Source organism: Myotis lucifugus, unplaced genomic scaffold, assembly GCF_000147115.1.
Source record: "Myotis lucifugus unplaced genomic scaffold, Myoluc2.0 scaffold_150, whole genome shotgun sequence".
Classification (NCBI taxonomy): Eukaryota; Metazoa; Chordata; class Mammalia; order Chiroptera; family Vespertilionidae; genus Myotis; species Myotis lucifugus.
The window spans coordinates 774,912-797,070 of NW_005871198.1; the positions used below are offsets into that span (position 1 = coordinate 774,912).

General features: G+C 38.0%; 1 protein-coding gene across 3 annotated transcripts in view; it reads right to left on the reverse strand.

Annotated features, from left to right (window-relative positions):
- LAMA2 (laminin subunit alpha 2) overlaps positions 1 to 22,159 on the reverse strand; it is a 452,538-nt gene that overhangs the window by 89,649 nt on the left and 340,730 nt on the right. For all 3 annotated transcript variants that reach the window (XM_023759137.1, XM_014461101.2, XM_014461100.2), the window contains 5 exons: positions 15,573 to 15,684; positions 11,146 to 11,308; positions 9,085 to 9,295; positions 1,359 to 1,475; positions 499 to 662 (listed from right to left, as the gene is read on the reverse strand). In XM_023759137.1, coding sequence (XP_023614905.1) covers positions 499 to 662; positions 1,359 to 1,475; positions 9,085 to 9,295; positions 11,146 to 11,308; positions 15,573 to 15,684 — 767 coding nt within the window. The remainder of the gene's footprint in view (positions 1 to 498; positions 663 to 1,358; positions 1,476 to 9,084; positions 9,296 to 11,145; positions 11,309 to 15,572; positions 15,685 to 22,159) is intronic.

Sequence of the window (22,159 nt, forward strand, 5' to 3'; positions counted from 1 at the left end):
TATAGTGAGCTGTTATTTCACAGAGGAATGCATAGTGCCTCCTTGGAGTCTGAAAAGAAAAAAGACTTAAGTCTCTATGTATGGCCCCCCTTTTCAACAGCCACCTGATTAACAATGCATAGTTTGGATTCCAGTAAAAATATAAAACTGAAATTTGAAGCAGAATGTGTATTTATACATTATTATTTAAAATGCTAATAAGGCAACCGCTGTGCTCTCCAATAAAGAACAAAACCCAGTTTTTCTAAGTGTAGCCTCGGGCTATGCTCACTCCCTACCAAGCCATATTTGAATCCACTTTTAACTTGGACTTTTGATGTGACTCCAGTAGGGCGCCCAGACCATCCTAATTAGGCTCTTCCACAGAAAGGCCATGTAGTGCGTATGTTCATAATTACAGAAATCAAGATTTGAAAGAGACTGTCCACCATTTTTGTTACTCAAAACTTTTGGGCAAGTGTCAAGTTACATAGACATTTCCAACAACAGATGACATACCCATCAAGGACAGCAGATGAGGCATTCAGCTGAGCTGCATGGTTCTCAGCCTGGTACACCCTCTCGGCAAGCTTCCTGTCTTTCATTTCCCGGGAGAGGTCATCTATTTTATCTTTCAGCTCTTCAGACATGGGTGGTAATTTAGTTTGAATGTCTGTAACATACTGTTATGTAGAGAAAAGAGGGTGTTTTAAGTAAGTGAATCCAAGCCTTCACTCATTTACTAATTACTCTCAGATATAATTATGCATCCTTCGTTTTTTTATGAAACTTCAAATTTACTAACATAGCAAAAAGAAAATGGAGGATAAAAGCTGTTATTTAATGAAGAGATAGGAAATATAGAAAGCCAATTTACACCAAGAAGAACCAAACTATCTTTTTTAAAAATTGTTACTTCACAGGTATAAATGCACAAATGATCCTCATTAGGATCTTTTAGACCATTTATGTTTATATCACCATATATCACAGTGTCCACTGCATTAGAAAGTATGTTAAGAGTCTGTTTGTAGATTTAGATTTCTCTTTTAACTAACTTTATATGAATATTGAAGGAGATTGTAAGTGTTGCCCTAGCAACAAGCAATGTCCTTCAGTGTGAAAGAAAATTCAAGCTTGTGGGAGTAGATGATTATGCTCACACAGATATTACTATCTATTGGGAGAACAATAGGAAGTTCTAATTGTTGCCAATAGGTGGGCACAGTCACAATAGAAAAATGCAAAAACAATTTTACACCCACAAGAAAAAACGTTAGCATTTGCTTCGATTACTGAGACTTCTCACTGATTCCCATCTGTGAAAGCCTATGTCATTACCATCTTTCTTTTTATTTTGGGTTTAATCAAATACTCACGTCTATGACTGAGTTGATTTCATCTGCAAGACGATTGGCTTCATCAAGTATGTCATTGCCTTCTTTTAAAGTGTTCTCAGTTTGTCGTTTTCCACTTTCAATAGCTTCTTTCTTTTCCTGCAAGACAGCATGAACACACCATCAAAATGCTTTTAGGTAAAACCCTATCCAGCCCCATATTCCCGACTTCCCTGAGCTGTCTGAACAAAGGCGTTGCAAATAAGGTATGCCATGTTGACAATGAGGCTGGATGAGAGTAATATGAACTACTCAGCCAATCCTCCAAGAGTTATTTTATTTAAATGCCTGTAAGGTACTTCATTCCATTGTGAGAAAGTCATCCGAGAGAGGAAAAGTTATGTGATGGTAGCTGAGGAATTAAAAACGATTTTTAAAGCAAGATGAACATCCATTTTTTAAAATATATTTTTTATTGATTTCAGAAAGGAAGGGAGAGGGAGAGAGAGATAGAAACAACAATGATGAAAGAGAATCACCAATCGGCTGCCTCCTGCACAACCTCCACTGCGGATTGAGCTTGCAACCTGGCATGTGCCCTGACTGGGAATTGAACCGTGACCTCCTGGTTCACAGGTTGATGCTCAATCACTGAACCATGCTGGCCAGGCTGAACATCATTTTTTAACTAAAATGTAAGTGCTAAATATGTATTACTGAACATGGGGTAGTACCATAAATTACATTGAAACTAGATATCGAATTCCAGAATCTATGTGCCAATGAGTATTTTGTGAGCATATACATAAGCAGATTTATTCTATGGGAGGTCTTCAAAAAATGAAAAGAAATTGAATTTTTAAGGGAATTTAGAGAAGTACTTTTTAAAAAAAGAGAAACTAACACATGGAAGACTAAACTTAATGGAAACTCTCATAAGAAGAGAGCAGATTCTAAATTTTCTTTGAAACTGATAGCTTGTCTCAGCACTACATGAAACTCATTGAGAGTAAAATCATTGAGAGAGAAATAGTGCTATTTCTTTATTTGGAGCATAACTTTGCCTGTTTTTTTTCTCTTTTACTTCTGACTCCTTTGTATTCTTCCAATCATCTTTTTACATGTAAATTTAACTGCATCAATTATAATTTTAAGCCTCTGCCATTTACGTTCTTTTACATTAATAATAATGTTACTTTATATATTTATTTTGACCTTAATTATGTGTCAGGTAGTTTATAAGCTTTTCTCACTTAATCCTACACTAACTCCATAGGTCCTGTGTATATCACCTTTTTTAAAAATAGGAATAAATAAGAAAAAACAAAAACTCATGCACAAATAAAAATATGGTGGTTACCAGAAGGAAAGGGAAGTGGGGGAGTAGTATAGGGGGTCAAATATATGGTGATGGATGAATATTTAACTTTGGGTGGTAAACACAATGCAATATACAGATGATGTGTTATAGAATTGTACACTTGAAACTTATAGAATTTTATTAACCAATGTCACCCCAATAAATTTAATAATAAAAAGTAAAGAAAAAAAAGAATAGAAAATTGAACAAGTTATGTGACTTTCCCAAGGTCACACAGTTAGTACAATGTAGTTAAGATCCAAACCCTGGTCTATATAATGATACAGCCTGGGTCTTGAGCTGTGAAAGCACTGACTCTCTAATTATAGAAACGACATTTCTTATTTGCACTGGGAAAGCACAAATTTCACACCCTTCTTTCCCTGCCTTTTCACCAACCACTTCAATGTGTTGCCAGGTACATACACCTCGTTCCTGCCTCTGAGCCTTTACACTTGCAGTTCCCTTAACCTTGTGCCCTTCCTCAGTTCGTTGTCTTGCTTCTTCCTTCATTTTCTGCTGATGGTCACTTCCCTGATCACCTACCTAAAATAGCGCTCATCTTTATCTCAATTATTTTCTATATACTGGAGGACAGTTATTCAGGCTACAGCCTGCTTTCGCTGGGATCCAAGCCCTGCCCACTGTCACAAGGTATGAAACCTGGGCAAGTAATATAGCCTCATGTGAAATGTGCTGTCTCTGGCTACTCAAACTGTGGCCCATTGAAGCATTAGCATCACCCAGAAGCATGTTAGAAATGTACAATCTCAATGCCTTTTGCGAACTACCAACTCAGAATTTGCATTTAATAAGAACTCCAGGTGATATACACTGTAAAATTTGAGAACTAGCTTAGAACACTACCTGGAATATAGTAAACATGATGTAATTATTGACTATTATATTACCTTATTTTGTTCTTCTTCTTAGCACCCACTTATCTGAGTTATATTCTATTGGATGGCCACAAACCAACCAAATGTAGATAATATTATTTCATTTTTTAATAGATTAAACCATCTTAATTGTGCATGTCATTTAATGAAAATCAGCAACACCAATTCATCACAATATTCATATATAGGGACCAGTGGAAACCACAGCCTGCTGAACTGTACGTGGCTGATGGAGGATAACATATTGAATGCATCATGTAATGTCACTAAACATATCACTTATTATTATATTAGACCATGCTCCAGAGTTTATGACCATTTTATACGCTACTCGTTTATTGCTTTAGTGACTATCTTCCTCACTAGAATAGAAATTCCATAAAAACAGTCTTATATGTCGTTGTATTTCCAATACCTAAAACATTTCCCTCAATAAATATGTGTGAATGAATAAATGAAATTAGAGTCCATTCCTGAAACTTGAACGGTGACAGTTGGCTTATCAGTTACTCCCTTCACTGGCTAAAACAGAGGAAGTTTTGATATGTCATTCCCTCTTCAGGGACAATAAACATAGGGGTAGTCCTGATGCTCCTGGTAACGTCATATTTTATCTTCCAAGGATCTGACATTCTTTTACATAACTATAGCCCATAGCTTTTGCATGCACTGATTTAAAGTTATGCCATGTACAGACATTCAAGAATTTTTTTCAACATGGCTTGTTTAATGAATCAAGGTACTTTACAATGCTCCCCCCAGTTATTCAGATGCAGTCTTCGGTTTAAGGACCATTGATACTTAGAATAAAAACCATTTCTGATGACTTTAGGTGACTTGTATTTATTGGGAGGCACACAAGTAAACCATTCTATGCACTAGAGTAATTGTGGAGGCAAGCAAAGGAAGGGCATCTCCATCACCCTGGGTTAGGATGGGCTTCACAGAGGACCTGACCTGCATGTTAAGTCCTGAAGGGTGAGCACTAGCTAGTCAAAATAGAAGGCAAAGAACATTCCAGAAATAGGGGAAAACAATGCCAAGGCACAGGGAAAAAAAGATAAAACATTTTGGGAAATGTTTTATGTGGGAGGGAGAATATTTCCACATGTACATTAGGAAGAGCTGCACACATTTTGGTTTCAATTAAGTAGTGAGTTAGAATCTCCGTAAAAGCTCCATTTGAGTCACTTTAGGGAATCAACTGTTATGCAAGATCAGAATGTGTTCTTTATCATACTAAAGCAGAAGTAATGAGCTGGAGATTCAGGAGATTTCAGAGGTGGCTAACTTTCAGATTAGACACTGATAGAATCTAGTTTTGAGCCGAGGAAAAAAGTAGATATTTGGAGGATCTAAATATTAATAAAAGTATACATATGACTTTTTAATAATTGTCGTTTGCTTATTTGTTCCATTGTTAATTCTCACCTGAAGATACTTTATTTAATTGATTTTTTTAGAGATAATGGAAGGGAGGGAAGGTGTGAGAGAAAGAGGAAGAGAGAGGGGGAGAGAGAGAGAGAGAAAGAGAGTAACATTGATGTGAGAGACACATCAATTGGTTGCCTCCTACATGCCCTGACTGGGGCCAGGGAATGAACCTGCAACCCAGGTACATGCCTTTGTGAGAGTTGAACCCACAACACTTCGGTGTGCAGGCTGACATCTACCACTGAGCAACACCGACTATGACAACATATGACTTTTTTGTGTGTTTGTTTCATGACACTTTATTTATTCATTGAAAAAAAAATTATGGCAGACACTGTTGTAGGCCAAGGGAATAGAGTAGATAAGAAGATGCACTCCTCATGGCTTATCTGGAAGAGGGAGAAAATAAATGAGAGAATAAATGTATATTTTTAAGCAATGATGAATGATATAAAAGTAAATAAAGAGAGGGAAGTAATAGAGAATGATGTAGGATATAAAATTCCCAAGATAGAAAGCTTCGAGTGGTTAAGGAACAAAAAGGAGGCCCATGTATACAGAATTATTCTCCAAAAGTATGCCATAGGGATAATTGAGTGATTCTGTTTGAATACTAAAATTGATTATAGTTCTAATTTTAACTGCTAATTGGATCTTAATTCATTCCAGAGCTCAGTAAATTAAACACCTTTTGTATGTGTCATGTGTGTGCGAGAGAGGGATGATGCATGTTTGGGTTGGATTAAAAGCCAGCAAAAGCTGTCTTTCAGTCAATCCTTTATCTAGCAACTCACTATTTATTTTCTTTGCAATCCTTCCTTGTATAAGGTTATAAGGACATGCTCCTTTGTTTAATTGAATTGCTCACCTTCTCTTTGCCCATTGGCACAAAGGCCCTCTGCCTTCTCTCCATTGCTGGAAATGCCCTTCTAACCTGGTGGTTTCTAGAAGGTTGCATTCAAAGCCTTCTATGATCTGCCTCCAAATACTGTTTCCAGAACCATCGTCTCCTACAGACTTTTATGTAGCCTATGACTGAGTTTTACTGCTCTTAACTTACACTTTCAGAGCCCTGTGTTTGGGCCCAAGCTGCTCTATCATTTCTATCAACTTCTCTCAATTTCTGCTATGATGACATCATCTCTGTGATTCTTCTAGCCCCAATTAATCATAGGAGTACATGTAGTGAAAGGTTAACATGCCTGAATTTTTAGGAGACTGTACATTTTATGAGGTCAGGAGTCATTCCTGTGCAACCTCAGTCACCCTGGTTACCAATAGCACCATCACATGGTAGATGTCTGACAGACTTTAAATACTACCCTGGCCCATTTTCCCAGCCTTATACCACACTACTGTTCAATACAAAACGGATTCTCTAGTTTACATGAACCATTCACAAATCCCAGAACTGTAATTCTAATCCATGATTCCACTATTTCAGTGTATCCACTAACTTTTAGGACAAACACAAAACTCCTTGGCTTAGTCTTAGAATGAAATTCTCTTTCAACTCAAGGTCTGGCTCTATCTTTGCTGACTTTCTATCCCCTCACTGGTTCACATGCAGTTTTCATTCCAACCCTATCAAACCACCGAATTTTCCCAAAATGTTTTATCTTTTTTCCCTGTGCCTTGGCATTGTTTTTCCCTATTTCTGGAATGTTCTTTGCCTTCTATTTTGACTAGCTAGTGCTCACCCTTCAGGACTTAACATGCAGGTCAGGTCCTCTGTGAAGCCCATCCTAACCCAGGGTGATGGAGATGCCCTTCCTTTGCTTGCCTCCACAATTACTCTAGTGCATAGAATGGTTTACTTGTGTGCCTCCCAATAAATACAAGTCACCTAAAGTCATCAGAAATGGTTTTTATTCTAAGTATCAACGGTCCTTAAACCGAAGACTGCATCTGAATAACTGGGGGGATTTTAAGACACCAGTTGCTGGGTCCTACTCGCAGTTTCTCAGTTGATAGTTTTGAGTGGGGCCTGAGAGTCTGCATTTTGAACGAGGTTCTAACTGATTCTAATGCTGCCATTTTGAGGATCATACAAGGAGGATCAGTACTTGGCATTAACAATTTCTGTGTTCAGCACATCTCCTGAATTTAGCAGGAGCTTGATAAATGTTTTTAATAATAAAAATTACATGCTTACCTTTTAAAAATAAAAAAAAACACATTTGAGTTTGGTCTCACTAGTATTTTACCTTCTTAGCGGGCATAGACAAAAGGAAGTTATTTATTTTTAAAAATCAGCTCATTATTCCATCAAATGGATACAATGTATAGGTTGTTCGCACATCTGTATGCACATCTAATTAAGCCAGGGGAAGTTTTGGAATATGGACCCTGGGCCACACCCTAGACCAGCCAACTCAGTCTGAGTGAGAGTCCATGAAACTGGTCTGTTTCACAAACTCTCCAGGTCATTCCTTTCTAGCCAGTCTAGTGCCAACCTTGGGAATCACCTCTAATCAGCCTTGGCAAACAGCCTTAAACAAGCTGTGCCTTCCCACGGTAATTGCATCAGTTTTTCTAATTACTCCAGTAAGGTTTGAACAAGCCTTTACCTAAGCATGGCATATGAAATGAAAATATGTAAAGGACCACTTAGAACTACAGAACTGACTATATAAGCTCCAGACATCTCGGGGCGCAGGGGGGAGGGGGACGCAGGGAGGGAGGGGGCGCGCAAAAATTATGGCTCCTAGTTTTAAACATCACTAAAAGGAAGGAATAGCTAAAAGCACCATTTACTGTGCCACTATAACTCTTCCTGAAATACTTCCTAGATGCTTATTATACTTTCCACACAGGTAGTTTTAATTTCTTAAACTGTTGCCATAAAATGAAGGGGTGCACCTCCGGGTTAGTCACGCCACCGGTGTGTGACGGAGCCGGATGAATCATGCCGGGGCCTCCGACATGAGGACGGCCCAGCATCCTGCCTCGCTAGATGGTGCTTTTTCTTTAATACTGCCAGCACGTCAGTAGACTACAAATTGGTTCAGATTAGATACATCAGTTAAGGAAAAGTGAGCCTCTTCAATCTTCTATCAAAATGACAAGGTTAAGTCCCAGGAGAGAGATTGGGGGAAAAAAAAACCTTTAAAAATTTAATTTGTCCTCCGCTTAATCCAAAGTAGAATGGACAGAAATGAGTAGATAAAAAAAAAATCCAGATTCGTTCTGTTCAATTAGCATTCCACATATATCCAGGGCACGTTTAGTTATAGTTGAAGGTGAGATTGTATGTTAGATTGTGGTCTGTCTTTTCATATCTACAGGGGGTCAAGTACTTTTGAAAACAGCAAAGGTTAAGTTTGTTTCTGGGGGAGAAAATAGCTGTTGTTGAATTTTAAATACCAAATACAGGTTTGTGCCATTCTATGTACTAAATTTACTCTTGGGAAAAGTGATCAATTTGCCATGGTAAGTAGTAAGAGAGAGAAGGAGATAGAGAAGAGAGAGAGAGAGAGAGAGAGAGAGAGAGAGAGAGAGAGAGAGAGAGAGAGAGAGAGAGAGATTGAGATTCATAGAACACATTGCAAAAAGAAAGGGACTCAAAATCTCCCAAAGCTCTGGTCTCTCTCTCTCTCAGCGAGCTGTTCCATATGTGTCCAAATTCCATGAGAAAATACTTGCACTTCTGTTATTTATGGCAATCAGATATCTAAACCATGGTGTATGGCTTAGGTTGGGTAGATTATAAAATCGTGCTATTAGTACTTGAAGGTCCCGAGACTTGCTGTAGTGTTGGGGGATGATGCTTAGAGACTGTAATAGACTTGCCCATGCCTGTACTTCTAGTTGGTGGCACAGTTGGCATTAAGACCAGTGACAAGCTCCTTCCACTGTATTGCACTACTTTTAAAAAGCCTCAATCATTTAAATTATCTACATTTTATGGACAGTGATTGATGATTTAAAAAGGAGAAAAATCATCATTCTCTGTTCTGCTCCTTTCGGAGTTATCATGCCCAATCTCTATAAATGCACATCAACTCAGCCAGCCATGGTCACCTCCACCCCACCCCACGGCACCACAGACAGATGAAAGAGCCCTCAGACTCACCTCCAGAGCAGTCATGTTTTCCTGGTTTGCTGCAGCTAAGCGATTAGCTTCTCTGGTTTTATCCGTGGCTTCTCTCAACAGGTCCCAAGCATCATCAAGCTTGTTTTTGTGATCTGTCAATTTCTCCCCGAGATCCTTCTCCATTTCTTCGTTCTTCCCCCGGGGCTCTCCGAACACCTTCTGCACCTTCTTCAGCAGGCCTTCTGCAGCTCTGCAAGCACCCCCCACCCAATAACAGACAATGAGCCCTGTCACCTCCTCAGGGTTTATGGGTATTAGATTCTAGTACAAAGAGATGCTAACATTAAAAGAATGGAAACATCTATACTAATAAAAGGGTAATATGCTAATTAGACCGGACGTCTTCCAGACATCCTTCCAGATGTCCTTCTGGACAAAGCCACAGTAGCGGGGGCTGAGGCAGAGGCGGTTAGGGGCAATCAGGTCAGCAGGGGAGAGCAGTTAGGGGTGATCAGGCAGACAGGGGAGAGCAGTTAGGCGTGATCAGGCCAGCAGAGGAAAGCAGTTAGGGGAGATCAGGCTGGCAGGGGAGAGCAGTTAGGGGCATCAGGCAAGCAGCCAGAGGTGGTTAGGGGTGATTAGGCAGGGGAGCAGTTAGAGGCAATCAGGCCAGCAGAGGAACAGTTAGTAGCGATCAGGCAGGCAGGCAGAGTGGTTAGGGGCTATCAGGCAGATAGGCAGAGGGGTTAGGGAAGATCAGGCAGACAGGCAGAGTGGTTAGTGGTGGTCAGTCAGGCAGGCAGGTGAGTGGCTAGGAGCCAGTGGTCCTGGATTGCAAGAGGGATCCCAGATTGGAGAGGGTGCAGGCTCGGCTGAGGGACCCCCTCCCCCGTGCATGAATTTCGTGCACCAGGCCTCTAGTAAGACAATATTTAAAGAAGACTGACTATATGCTCAACCAAGCTGAAAACTGAAATCTGACAAGTGACACGACCATTTACATTTAAAATTAAACTCCCAAAACCCCACACATTTGTAATTTATCAGTAACAAAATTTCAATTGAAAAGGATCTCCTTCTCATAATTTGACTGATAAAATAAGTTTTGTGATTTATTTCACATACAAAAAAAAAAACACTACCTGATTCAACATAATGAGGCATTTCCTCTGTTACTTTGAATATAAGGTATGACTATACTGTTATGTTTGGTTAGAAACTGTGGAAAGAACTCTATGTATAAAGTATGAAGTCATGATTTTTATCTACTTTTGTTTTTCTTCTAAGTAATCTGAGAGTCTCCTGGGTTTAACGCTATCATTTTCCTAAAGTGGCAATATCAGCCCTTAAGAAAGGCTAAGTCCTTGAAAAACAGTATTTCTAAAACTAATAGGCATCACAATCCCCTGAAGTGTTTGTCAAAACATCGCTGGGCTCTATCCCCAAAGTTTCTGATTCAGTAGTTTTGGGGTGAGGTTTGATCATTTGATTTTTAACAAGTTCTTAGATGTTGTTAATGTTGTTAGTTTAGTATATATTATTTAAGTAGTACTAATCCCATCACTTTGAATCCCATCACTATGAATGTAAAAATGTATTTTTTTATTGAGTGTGTGGTCATATGGGTTAATTAGCATCAATACAATCACTAATACTATTATTTCCAACCTCAAGCTCCCAACCCTGATTTCAAAGCATTAAGCATTTATTATTTAACGGCTCTTATTTAGCATTCCATGAGATGACTAAACCTATAGGATGGCCTGTAAAATTCATACATTTATTTATTCAAAGGTTATTTCATCAAAATAAAAAAACTATTGATAGTTTAAAAGTTCCAAATAAAATCAATTAATAAAGCAAGCTCATATGCCTAACTATAGAAGGGACAGCACCAGAAATGATCAATTACTTGATTATTTATATGTAGGCTAAAACATATTTTCAATCCATTTTAGAGCAAGATAAATTATAACTAAGTAAATAAAAACTAAAAGCAAGCAAAGTATTTTATACTCATATATGTGATGAAAAATTTATAAAACGGTAATTTCGAAAGCTCAGTTTATGAAATGAAGACATAATAGACAATCTACTCACACCAACTCATCTTCAGCAACTTCTTTCTGTATATCTAGATTTTTCCTCCTCAATTCTCTCATCATCTGATCAATCTCTTTCTGAAGCCCTTGCAAATTTCTCTCAAAGTCCTTGTCTTGAATTCCTAGAGTTTCATTTACTTCTTTAGCTTTTTCATTTACAGCTGCAGGGGGTAAAACAAATTTTGTCAAATTAGTAAACAAAACTGCCACTTGCAAAAATGCCACTCAACATCTGCTCTTCCCCACCATCTCCATCTCCAAATGAAATGTGGTCTGCCACGGGTTCCTGCTGGGAAACCGAGGCAGTTAATACAGCAATCCTTAACAAACAGGGGAATGTGACGCATCTCTCCATAATATGCTTCTTTTGGGGGACATGGTAATTAAAGCGGTGTTTTTTTTTTTAATTTTTTACCTCAAAAGGAAGAAATACAGGAAAAAAAGAAGTGGCTTAAATCCTTTTTGGGATAAAGGGTAAAAAAATGAGACATGTAGCATAACACTTGGAAGCTGAAAACATAAGGTCTATATAGCTGGTAAGACACAACCATATTCAGTCTATCTTAAAATACTGAGTACAGAAATACTATCGGTGATGAGATATCTAAACACAAAACTGCCTTTGTACTTTAACACAGTTGTGTTCATGCTTTTAAAGGGTGAGGAAAGGAGCCCTGGTCTAGGGACAAGCGTTATAGATTCTCCAAGATACCTTCCAGCAAGAACACCCATCGTAAGAGTCTGTGTTTATTATGCATTAAATGGGGCTTCATATTGTGCTCCTCGGAAATTTAGGATTCTCCGTGTGCGTCAGGTATTACAAATGATGCCAGTTCTGCCAAGACTTTCTTTTATAGGTTGGTATTCTGGGGAAAATTTCATTTGAAAAACGAATTCTATGTCAAATAAAAATTTGAAAAACTGGTGAATCGAAACTTTCTTGCAGTTCTACCATTAGTTTTAGACCAACTTCCCCTGAAGTGTGTTCTATGGAACATTAATTTAACAAGTTGAAAGATTTTTTTAAACCCCTTTATCCATCAGACTCTTCTATAATATTACCTGTGAAAATCCTAGAATGAGGGCTCTGGGTTGGCCAGAGGCATTTTCTACCATTCAAGGCTGTATCCTAAGACTTCTCTAAGACATAAAGAGTCCTGAAGTTCATTTCTGTTCCTAGAGAAACTGTTCTGATTGGCATTGGTAAGAGCTGTTCCAAGGATGATATAGGCGGAGCTCTTGAAGCAGGTGCACCTCAGCAGACCAAGTAGAGCAGCTGTGGTGAGTGTCACATGGTGGGTAGGTACAATGGCTCTGAAATGTGATCCCCAAATGAGCAGCATCAGCATCACCTAGAAACTTATTAGAAATGCAGGCCCCACCACCGGCCCACTGAGTTAACAATTCCAGGGTTGGGGACCAGCAGTCAGTGTTTCCCCAAGTCCTCCAGGAGCTTTGGATTCATGCTAGAGAGTTTGACAATCACTGGGCTAGTAAAAGGAATTGAGTCGCTACCTCTGATTCCAAAATGCATCTTTCTAATTCTTTTTTCATGATACATGTCTTTGGTTAGAAAGTTGCTGCGGTCAGCCCCTCATTCCTGAAATAGCCACAGTTTAATTTGCAGAACAATTTGAATCAGGAGTTTTAAAGAACAAATATGGCCATTCCTAACCCTCTGGTACACATTATTGCTTAGGTGCTGTATTTCTAGAAGGTAGTGAGGGTGGCTCTTTCTTGGTCAACTGGTTCACACTCATACCTTGACATAAGCCAAAGAACCATCTCAAGAGTCCACTCCTATCGCTAGTAATATATTACCGAGGCTGTGTCATGTTTAACCTTGGACTGACTGATTTGAAAGCTCTTTGGTCCAGCAGACTATGTGGGAACAGTGCTAGAATGCTGGTAATTAAATCTAAGAAGGCCTCTACATCTTAGACTTCAAGAAAAACAATAGTAGATTTGGCTGTTCCTATAATGGACCAAAAAGGCATACCAGGATATTTGGTGCAGAGGAGTCTAAATCTAGCGCTAAGCATCTTAGTAGCCAAGGCATAGCAGAGGACAGAAATGAGGTACTTAATAGTTATACAGTATATGCAATATACAAATAAAATAATTCCTCAGGAGAAGCAAAGCTACTTTTCACAATGAACCTGAAAAGAAAGTATTCTCTGATGGGTACATTTATCACAAATGACAAATACTACTGTGATCTGAGAAACAGAAAAGAGAGGTGTCTAGCATTTATTAAGTCCCATTATATGTCAGGACATAACACTAATGGGTTTATATATGTTCACTCATTAATTCTAATAGTGTGTGGAATAAAATATAGTTCATTCATGATCTAATCAGAAGTCATAGCTTAGCACACTTTAAAAATTATACTGAGTTAGGAATGCCTTAGATTAATAGAGATTGATTATCTGTGAAGAGGCCATGACTTATGGTAGAAGATAGGATGAGTAAGGTATTCCATCTAAAAATGAAACTGAAAAAGATAAGGCCAGGCCGAAGCATTCACTTCTCCCACAGCCATTTACTGCCACTAAAAACCCCTAAGAGTACTGATGATTATTCCAATTATTATCATCGTAAGAGAACAAAAGGGTGTGGATATGTTGTATCACCCACTTACAGCTTTTGATAAGTTTCCTTTCCTTTTTTAAAAAACCCCCTATACTACCAAGTACATATATACATCTCAGTCAGGATTCAGTTTAACTCTAGGATATTCAAATTTAAGTTTTCATGAAATGTTAACAGTTGGATCAATTCTGCCAAAGTTCTTTTATGAAGGGCTATGGTCATGATTTTTGTAACCATTTCTATTTACCTGCTGGAAGAAGAGAGCAGTGTTCACATATTCCTCAGGTACAGGCTCACGGCTATCCCACACGGCACTTCATGTGAATTAGACAAAGGGGCCCCAGTTAGACAGCCACAACCAGACCGCCTGACTGATGCCCAATTTGGAAGACACCTTTGATGACACTGAGCCCTTTTCCCCATGGACAGCTTGTGGATGGTGAGCAAAGCCTGGGGTAAATATCATTTTCACTCTGCCCCCTGCTGGTGGCCTTTATGTGGTGCACAAACTGGGAGGTTGGGGGAACAAGGTAGAGAAGTAATCAGTACTGATACATGTATTAACGTTCATTCTTAGGCACCAATGTTTGATTAAAATGATAAAAGTCGGTTCCCAGGACAGGCTTCTGGGTGTTGAGTGTTTGAGACTGAGGCAGAAGGAAAAGGAAAGTTCCTGGAGTATTGACGAGTGCCTTCAGAGACCCAGGCACAGTGAAATAGCTGTATCTGCACTGGTATATACTATATATATTTCATTGCGGGAGGTAGATACTTCAAGTAGCATTAATGAAAAATAAAACCAGGAAAAGCACAACAACTTCATCAGGCAGAGGATTAACCACAGGAGTTAACGGAGATTTTTCCAGTTGAGCAATTTCATTTTCAGATCCTGACATGTTTTGCCTCAGATTAAGCCTCAGATTAAGATGCTGTTGCTGCTAGCAGTGGGGAATCATTGGGAGTTTCTTTCTCTTGTGGGCCAGTGATTCCCAAGTATGACCTGCCAGGATCTGCCTTGAAGGTTTATCTCATGGGCTGCCTGCCTTCATGGCTGTCTTACAAAGCAAACTACCTAAAATGCAGAGCACTGTAGAGCAATAAAAATGTTTCCATTTTAAAAAGCAAAACCACAAAAATAATCCAAGCCCTTTTCTACTTTCTAAACATAAGTGCATGTTTATTGTATATTAATAGATATTTCACAACTAGTGGGCTTTTTAGTTTTTTACTAGCTGTTTTCTTTAAGATTATCTCAATCCGGGCTTTTGACCAAAGCACTTTGATTCTCCATCAGATTGGCAGATGCCAAGAACTAACTCCTAGAGAGAGAACTGTGGGCTAAATGCACTGCAGCTCCGGGGAAGGCAGCACCTCCAAGGCCCCAGCAACAGATGTTCATTAAAACCACACCAAGTGTTTTTAAAGGCATTCTGAGAAATTTAAGTGCTGCTCTAATGTTCCGAGCAGATTGACAAAATTAGCTTACAAAATTAACCATCTTTTAACTAGATTTGAATACAAACAACAGCAAAGCATAATTTGCCCATTAGTTATTTAATCATGGCCACTCCTTAAAATGTGAAGCATTCCTAAAGGACTACCTTCAATTTACTTCTATCTGCACTCATAAAGACTAATTTACGGGCTGTTGTCACTACTTTAACACTCAGCAGATAATGCCCTTGAATAACTTGACCGACATACTTTTTAAAATCCAGCTCTCAAATTTAGAAGTGACATTGCTTGCTAGAGAAAGTCCAGTCCTGTATAATCCCTCTTTCTGTTTTTCCATTGGGAGAAATCATGATTACATTGTGGCCTTTGTCATACCTTCTGCATCCCGGACAAGTCCCTTAATGAAATCTCCTAAGGAGTTTGCTCTTGTGCTGGTCCTCTCAGCATCCTGTCCAGTTTGCTCGCCGTCTGCTGTCACTTTGGTAGCCTAATGATCCAAATTCGGGAAAAGCATAATTAATAGAGATGATGAAGCTACTGTTAGATAAACTCCCTCTGGCTATGTTTTCTTTCAGATATTACTTTGAGCCAAAGGCAATCAATGAATTATTGATCAGATGTACTGGAAGTGACGCCCTGTGCTCAAATATACAATTAAACTTTATTACTTCTTCCATTAAATGGGAATCAGAGAGCTGTATTTGGTCTTTTTAAAACCCTCGTTACAGGCAATGGCATAGAAGAAGCGATCAAGCACAATTATTTTTGAAATATTTTTAAGATATTGTTGCCAAAAATCTTTAATGAATTCCTCAGTCTCTATATGTTTCAGTTTTATCCATATTTTATTTACTGAAAAAGTGTGGAGTGTAGCAATAACAGAGGCCCAGGCAGTCTGTCTCAATCAGCTTGATCCTATAGATTCGGTTTAAATCAATACGTTAATTAAAGAAACAAAGTGGGGGAAATGCTTAGCTACTAAGTAGTAAATGCTTGTTTGATAACACTAAAGATGCCAGTAAAACATTAAAGCAGAGTAAATGCTAACTTTTCCCATATGTCATCACCAAAAAAGATGGGTGTTAATCACAGAACCATACATTACTGTCAACAAAATAAAACAGAACCCCAAAACAGCCTCACCTCCCAAAGAGAATCCGCATACAGTTTCACCTTATTCACACTTAAAGATACCATTTAGACACAATGGAATCAATTTCATGTATTCATAGTTAAGATATACCATGTTTAGCCAAATAAAAATGGCATGTGTTACATTAAAAGTTTCTTAAAAGATACTACAAGATTTAGAGGAACTTAAAATAGATTTACAGTTTATTTTTTATGTGTATGCACATGGTAATAAATATGACTTCTTTTAAAATAGAGAGATTGGAATAAGCTAACTATAGTTAATGAATCAAAGAATCACAAACTGCCTCAAAATAATTTGAATAAGGTCCCAGTTGGCAGAGTTATATTAATGCTCTAAAATCTTGTACCAGAGTGCTTGCATTCTAGATGCTCAAAGAATCTACATTTTTAAAAATATTAAAGTGGATTTTAAATAGAACTAAATGTCTGGCCAGCACAGAACATGGATGGAGATGCTACAGAAATTGTTTGCATTTTGTTATTTCCCAGGGGGCAGTGAGAGGTTTAATTTATGAAAGTTCTCAAAGTTTTGAAAAAATGGACCTAGCTGGTTTGGTTCAGTGGGTAGAGCATTGGCTGGAGAACTGAGGGATACCTGGTTCAATTCCTGTCAAGGGCACATACCTCGGTTGCAGGCTGGATACCCAGCCCTGGTTGGGGCATGTGCATGAGGCAACCAATCGATGTGTCTCTCTCACATCAATGTTTTTTTTCTCTCTCTCTCCCCCTCCCTTTCACTCTCTCTAAAAATCAACCGAAAAATATCCTCAGGTGAGGATTAACAAAAACAAACAAACAACCCCCTACACACACACACACACACACACACACACACACACACACGCACACACACCACAGATAAAGTGTACTTTAGTAAATTAAAAAAAAAGTTTTGTAAAAATGATAGCATATAAAGTCCAACTATTATCATATTTTTAACCAAGGATAAGAATCCATTGGGAGCTTTGGAAATTCCTCTTTACAGTTTGCAGTATATATTATACCCAATGATTTGGAGGGTGTTGGTCAATGTATTAGAATGCACTGGATTAACTCCTAAAACATTAATAATGAAATTATTTTAGCTTTTAGATTCAAGGCTCAGATGGGTCAAAAAACTTCTTACACACCCACACCACACAGACATACACAGGTATAATTTTTTAAATGTTGTTTTTGAATTACGAAGGCCAACAGCATAAGATGTTGGTCGTCTAAACTGCTTTAGATGTTTCTCTAGTCTGGACTTGGCTGTACTTTATGATATCACTCCTATTTTCTTTCACATGTCATAGAACACTATAATATGGGAGTTGATCTACATTATGATCATCTTATAGTATCTCATAAGAATTAATGCATCACCAACACTAGAATCTCTTACTATAGATAAAATGTACTTTGAACTTTAATTTTTTTCTTTATCAACATCTTACCTATATTACCAAAATATCATAATTTACATAAACATTTGCACATTTGAGTTTAACAATTCTTAATCATTCAAAGCATTGCATTTTTTTGAAAATACATGTGTATCGATACACTGTCCCTTTTAAGTTCTGGATAATCAAGATAGTATTCATTGCCTTGACTTCTACTTACCTAATTAGTTTATACAGTAAGGTGTAAGCATCATTATTAATAAACTATGATATTAAAATAATAATTCCACATGCCACGTGCTCAGAAACAAGTTAAAAGAGTTATGAATAAGACCCTATGCAATCAACTTCCCTGGCTTCCTTGTAGTATATGAAATGTGTCAAACTCCTCCCTTCTTAGGGCTTTGTTGTATCCTGTTGTCTTTGCCTGGAAGGAGCTTTTCCTCTATGCTTTCAGTGACTGGATCCCTGTCCTCCATTAGTGTTCAGTTTAATAAGTATCTCTTCTTGGTGTGGCCATTTCCAGGGCACCTATCTAGATTTCTGTACTTCCTGCAGCAAAACATTTCCTTCATAGCACTGCACTGTAGAATTACTTATTTATGTGTTGGCTTACCTGTTTATTGGCTACCTCTCTGACTACACAGTAAGCTCTAAGAGGGCAAGAACTTGGTCTATTTTGCTCATCACTTATATCTAGCTTCTAGTATGATGCCTACCTTAAACAAATATTGAGTGAATGTTGTTAAATATATTGACTAAACAATACTTTCTTAACTAATCTTGCCAACCTTATTACCATCCTTATTGCCTACCTTTCTATGAACATTCCTGTAAAGAGCTTTTGTTCATACTGTGGCTGCTTAACTCCTCTCCAATTATCCAAAATAAATCCAGCCTTCGAGATTCAGTTCCAACATCACCTGCTCTGTGAAGCCATCCCTGACGATTTTGCCCACGCTCCTCTTTCTTAGATGTTCAAAAACAATGATCATTACCACCATGCATGACTATTTTGAGTAATTATTTTGTTAGGTATTTTGCCATATCTATCTAACCTTCATCTTTGGGGGCTGGGGCTATGTCTTACCTCTCTTTGTTCCTCGGAGTGCCAGGCGTAGTGTCTGGCAAATTATAGAAGGTCAATGATGTTGAGTGCTTGGCCGATATAATGATAATCAAATCAACTATCCCTTTGATGTTCTAAAGCCTGTTGATGGAAAATAAAATCTCTCTCCATATGCCTTCTCAATACCATTCAAACTGGCCATATGCCTGGTGCTATGCTTGCCAGTGAATGTGGATGGCTGGGCAGTGTTCTGGGCGTTTTTCAGAGCCTCAGAAAAAGCTGCTGCTAAAGAGCTGTAGCTCAGTGCTTAAGAGGAGAGCCAGGCCTGAGAGCCTTCAGTTTCCGACACACTGCATTCTAGTCACTGGCTTCATGGCAATTCAAAACGACCCTGTGATTACACACTGGGTACCCTGCTGGTGGGTGTGGATGGGGGCAGGGGTTACGGGGGGCAGGGGTTAGGGGAGGGCAGGACTGATCAGGGCCAGCACAGTGCTCACTGAGAAAGAAGGCGACCTTCCCTCTGCATAGACAAGAGCTGCCTCTCTTGGATGTTGTCTAGAAGGGGAGGGTGTGGGGGGGTGGTATGAGGTTCCTGTACAAAAAGGCATTGACTTATGGTATTAACACTCTAAACGATGGGTGATCCAGTCATGCTCAGCTATACCCCAGATTGATATGTGTGTTCAGACGGGCTTACAGTACTCCCAAGTGTCTCATTTACTTTTTCTGGCTTTAGGGATACATAGAAGAAGGCATGATCCCTAGTTTTATACTGGTTAAAATAAAGATATGAGAGGTTAAGTGACTTATTTAAACTTACACACAGGGAATGGAGGACAAAACACACATTTTTCTGACAGAATTTCCCCTTAAATATTCTGTCCGTATCAAACATCCAGGAAGACTAGGAAAACACAGAAAAAGTGGAACATTCTGGGTGGGAAGAGAGACATTGCTCTAATGCAGTGGTTCTCAACCTGTGGGTCGTGACCATCGAAAAACACACATAGCATATCAGATATTTACATTACGATTCATAACAGTAGCAAAATTACAGTTATGAAGTAGCAACGAGAATAATTTTATGGTTGGGGGTCACCACAACATGAGGAACTGTATTAAAGGGTCGTGGCATTAGGAAGGTTGAGGACCACTGTAATGTATGCACAACTTTATGTGCATAAAGCTTTAGGTTTAAGAAAATTAACATTTAAAAATCCATATCAGAACAGCATGTAGATATATATTTTAAGTATCATGTCTCATTACACAGTAATTTAGTTGAAGAGTCACCCTTGTCAAAACCACCCATGAGAGACTCCATAAGGAAAGCCTATGACAAATGCACTGACAAATGAAGAGTGGTGATAGATAGTGGGATCACTGTGAAAACGTGAAATCCACAAAAGTCAGTTTCACCCAGGAAAGGCTATTGATAATGTTACAGATGAATGTTAAATAGTACATGATAGGAGCTATCTGTCTGGTACAGTTTGGCTCTTCTTGTGTTTTATTAAATTACCATCTCCATCCCTTAATCATCTTTCCTCTTATTCACTATTATCTTGTCCTTTGAGTATTTGACAAATGTCTTATCATTTATCTTAATATGCTGTACAATCTTCCTTTCATTCTTTATCTTTGATTTTCTTATTTTCACAACCTCTTACCTCTGTCCTATAATCTTTCTAGTGTTCTGTTGTAAATGATGCCTTATGCAGTACTTTGTACATATCTGTCTTCCTTTTGATTACCTTTTCTTCTTTACATTCAAGCTTACTCAAATAGGTATGTTTTTCTTTTATTTTTTTTCCTGGAGTATTTCTCTCTAGGCAGCATGCATTACCATTACGCGCACATTCATTTGCTTCTGAACAATGTAGCTGTTACTTTCTTGCTTTAGCTTGAGTAGTTCTCACTGTGCCTCTTGAAATCTGCACATCATTTTCTTGGTTGGATATTACTAGCGTCTCTCATTTTCTGCCTTCTTTATGTTAAAACTAGAATCTAATGGGGAAAATCTAACTACTGAATGGACAACATTGCTTAGATGCCATCCATTTTTGCATATACAGGTTTATGTGGATTTCCCACTGAAATTAAATTTCAGATCTAATCATTTATGTGCTATTCTCAGGGGTCATCTTCAAAAACTACCAGTTCTGTGTATGTCAGTGAAGTACTCCTTAGGCATGCTGCTAGGATAGACACACAAGGAAAGAGACAGGGAGCAACCAACTGACCCTGTGGAATGATAATAAGTCAGTTCCATGTGGAATTTCCCCCTAAATATTGCAGGTGTCAATTTTGAAAGTTCCGAATCAAACAAGTATGATTTATTGTATATCCTCTCTCTCTCTTTTAAAATATAATAGCAGAAATTATAAAAAAAGGTTCTTGGCAACTTAAACCTTTTAAAACTATAAACAAGGTACTGAAAACATATATCATTGATATTTAAATCATTTAAAAACTCAATCATTTTAGAAATGTTCAATCTTCATTTAAATTTGCTTTTAAATTGTACATAAGTAGTAAAAGACAAAGTAAATAAAGCTAAACATTGATATTTTACATAATCAGTCTAACACATAAATAACATTCTCCTCTTGTAGAATAAACATTTAAAAAATGTTTATTAAAGAAAAAAATCCAATTCAATAGAATTTTAAATATATTCCTAATTTCAGTATACTTTAGAGAAATTTAAAATCAATACTTATTTTTGGGTTTCTCTACCTTTCATCTGGTTGTTTGAATGCTATTATTTAAATTATTCAAATTAATTAATTACTTAATTTAACAAATATTAACTGAACACCTACTATGTGAATAGTTTTGGTGATACTGTGGTGAGAAAAGATACATTTCTTGTCCATTTGGAGCAAATGGTCTGATGGGGCAGAAAGGTATTTGTCAAATGATCATGAAAATAAATTTAAAAATATAAACTGAAGAGAAAATACAGTTGTAGAAGGCAATTATAGAAAAAATCTCATCAGACCTAGAACGTTACAGAGGGCTCGCATAAGGCAGGCTTCCATGAGCTAAGGCTTGAAAAGTGAAATGGAATTAACAGAAGTAAACAAGATGTAGGAGGAGGTAGTTTACTTCAAGGCTAAAGAAAATATGTGTGGAAAGGCTCTGTGGTGGGATGAAGTCACTGAAGATTAGTAAGGCTGTGCTATGAAGCACACTGTCAAGAGAATGAGAAAGCAAGACACAGACTGGGAGAAAATATTTGCAAAAGACATGCCCGATAAAATATCCAATATGTACAATGAACTCTTAAAACTTAATAAGAAAACAAACAACCTAAGTAAAAAATGAGAAAAAAAAACTTGTCTTTG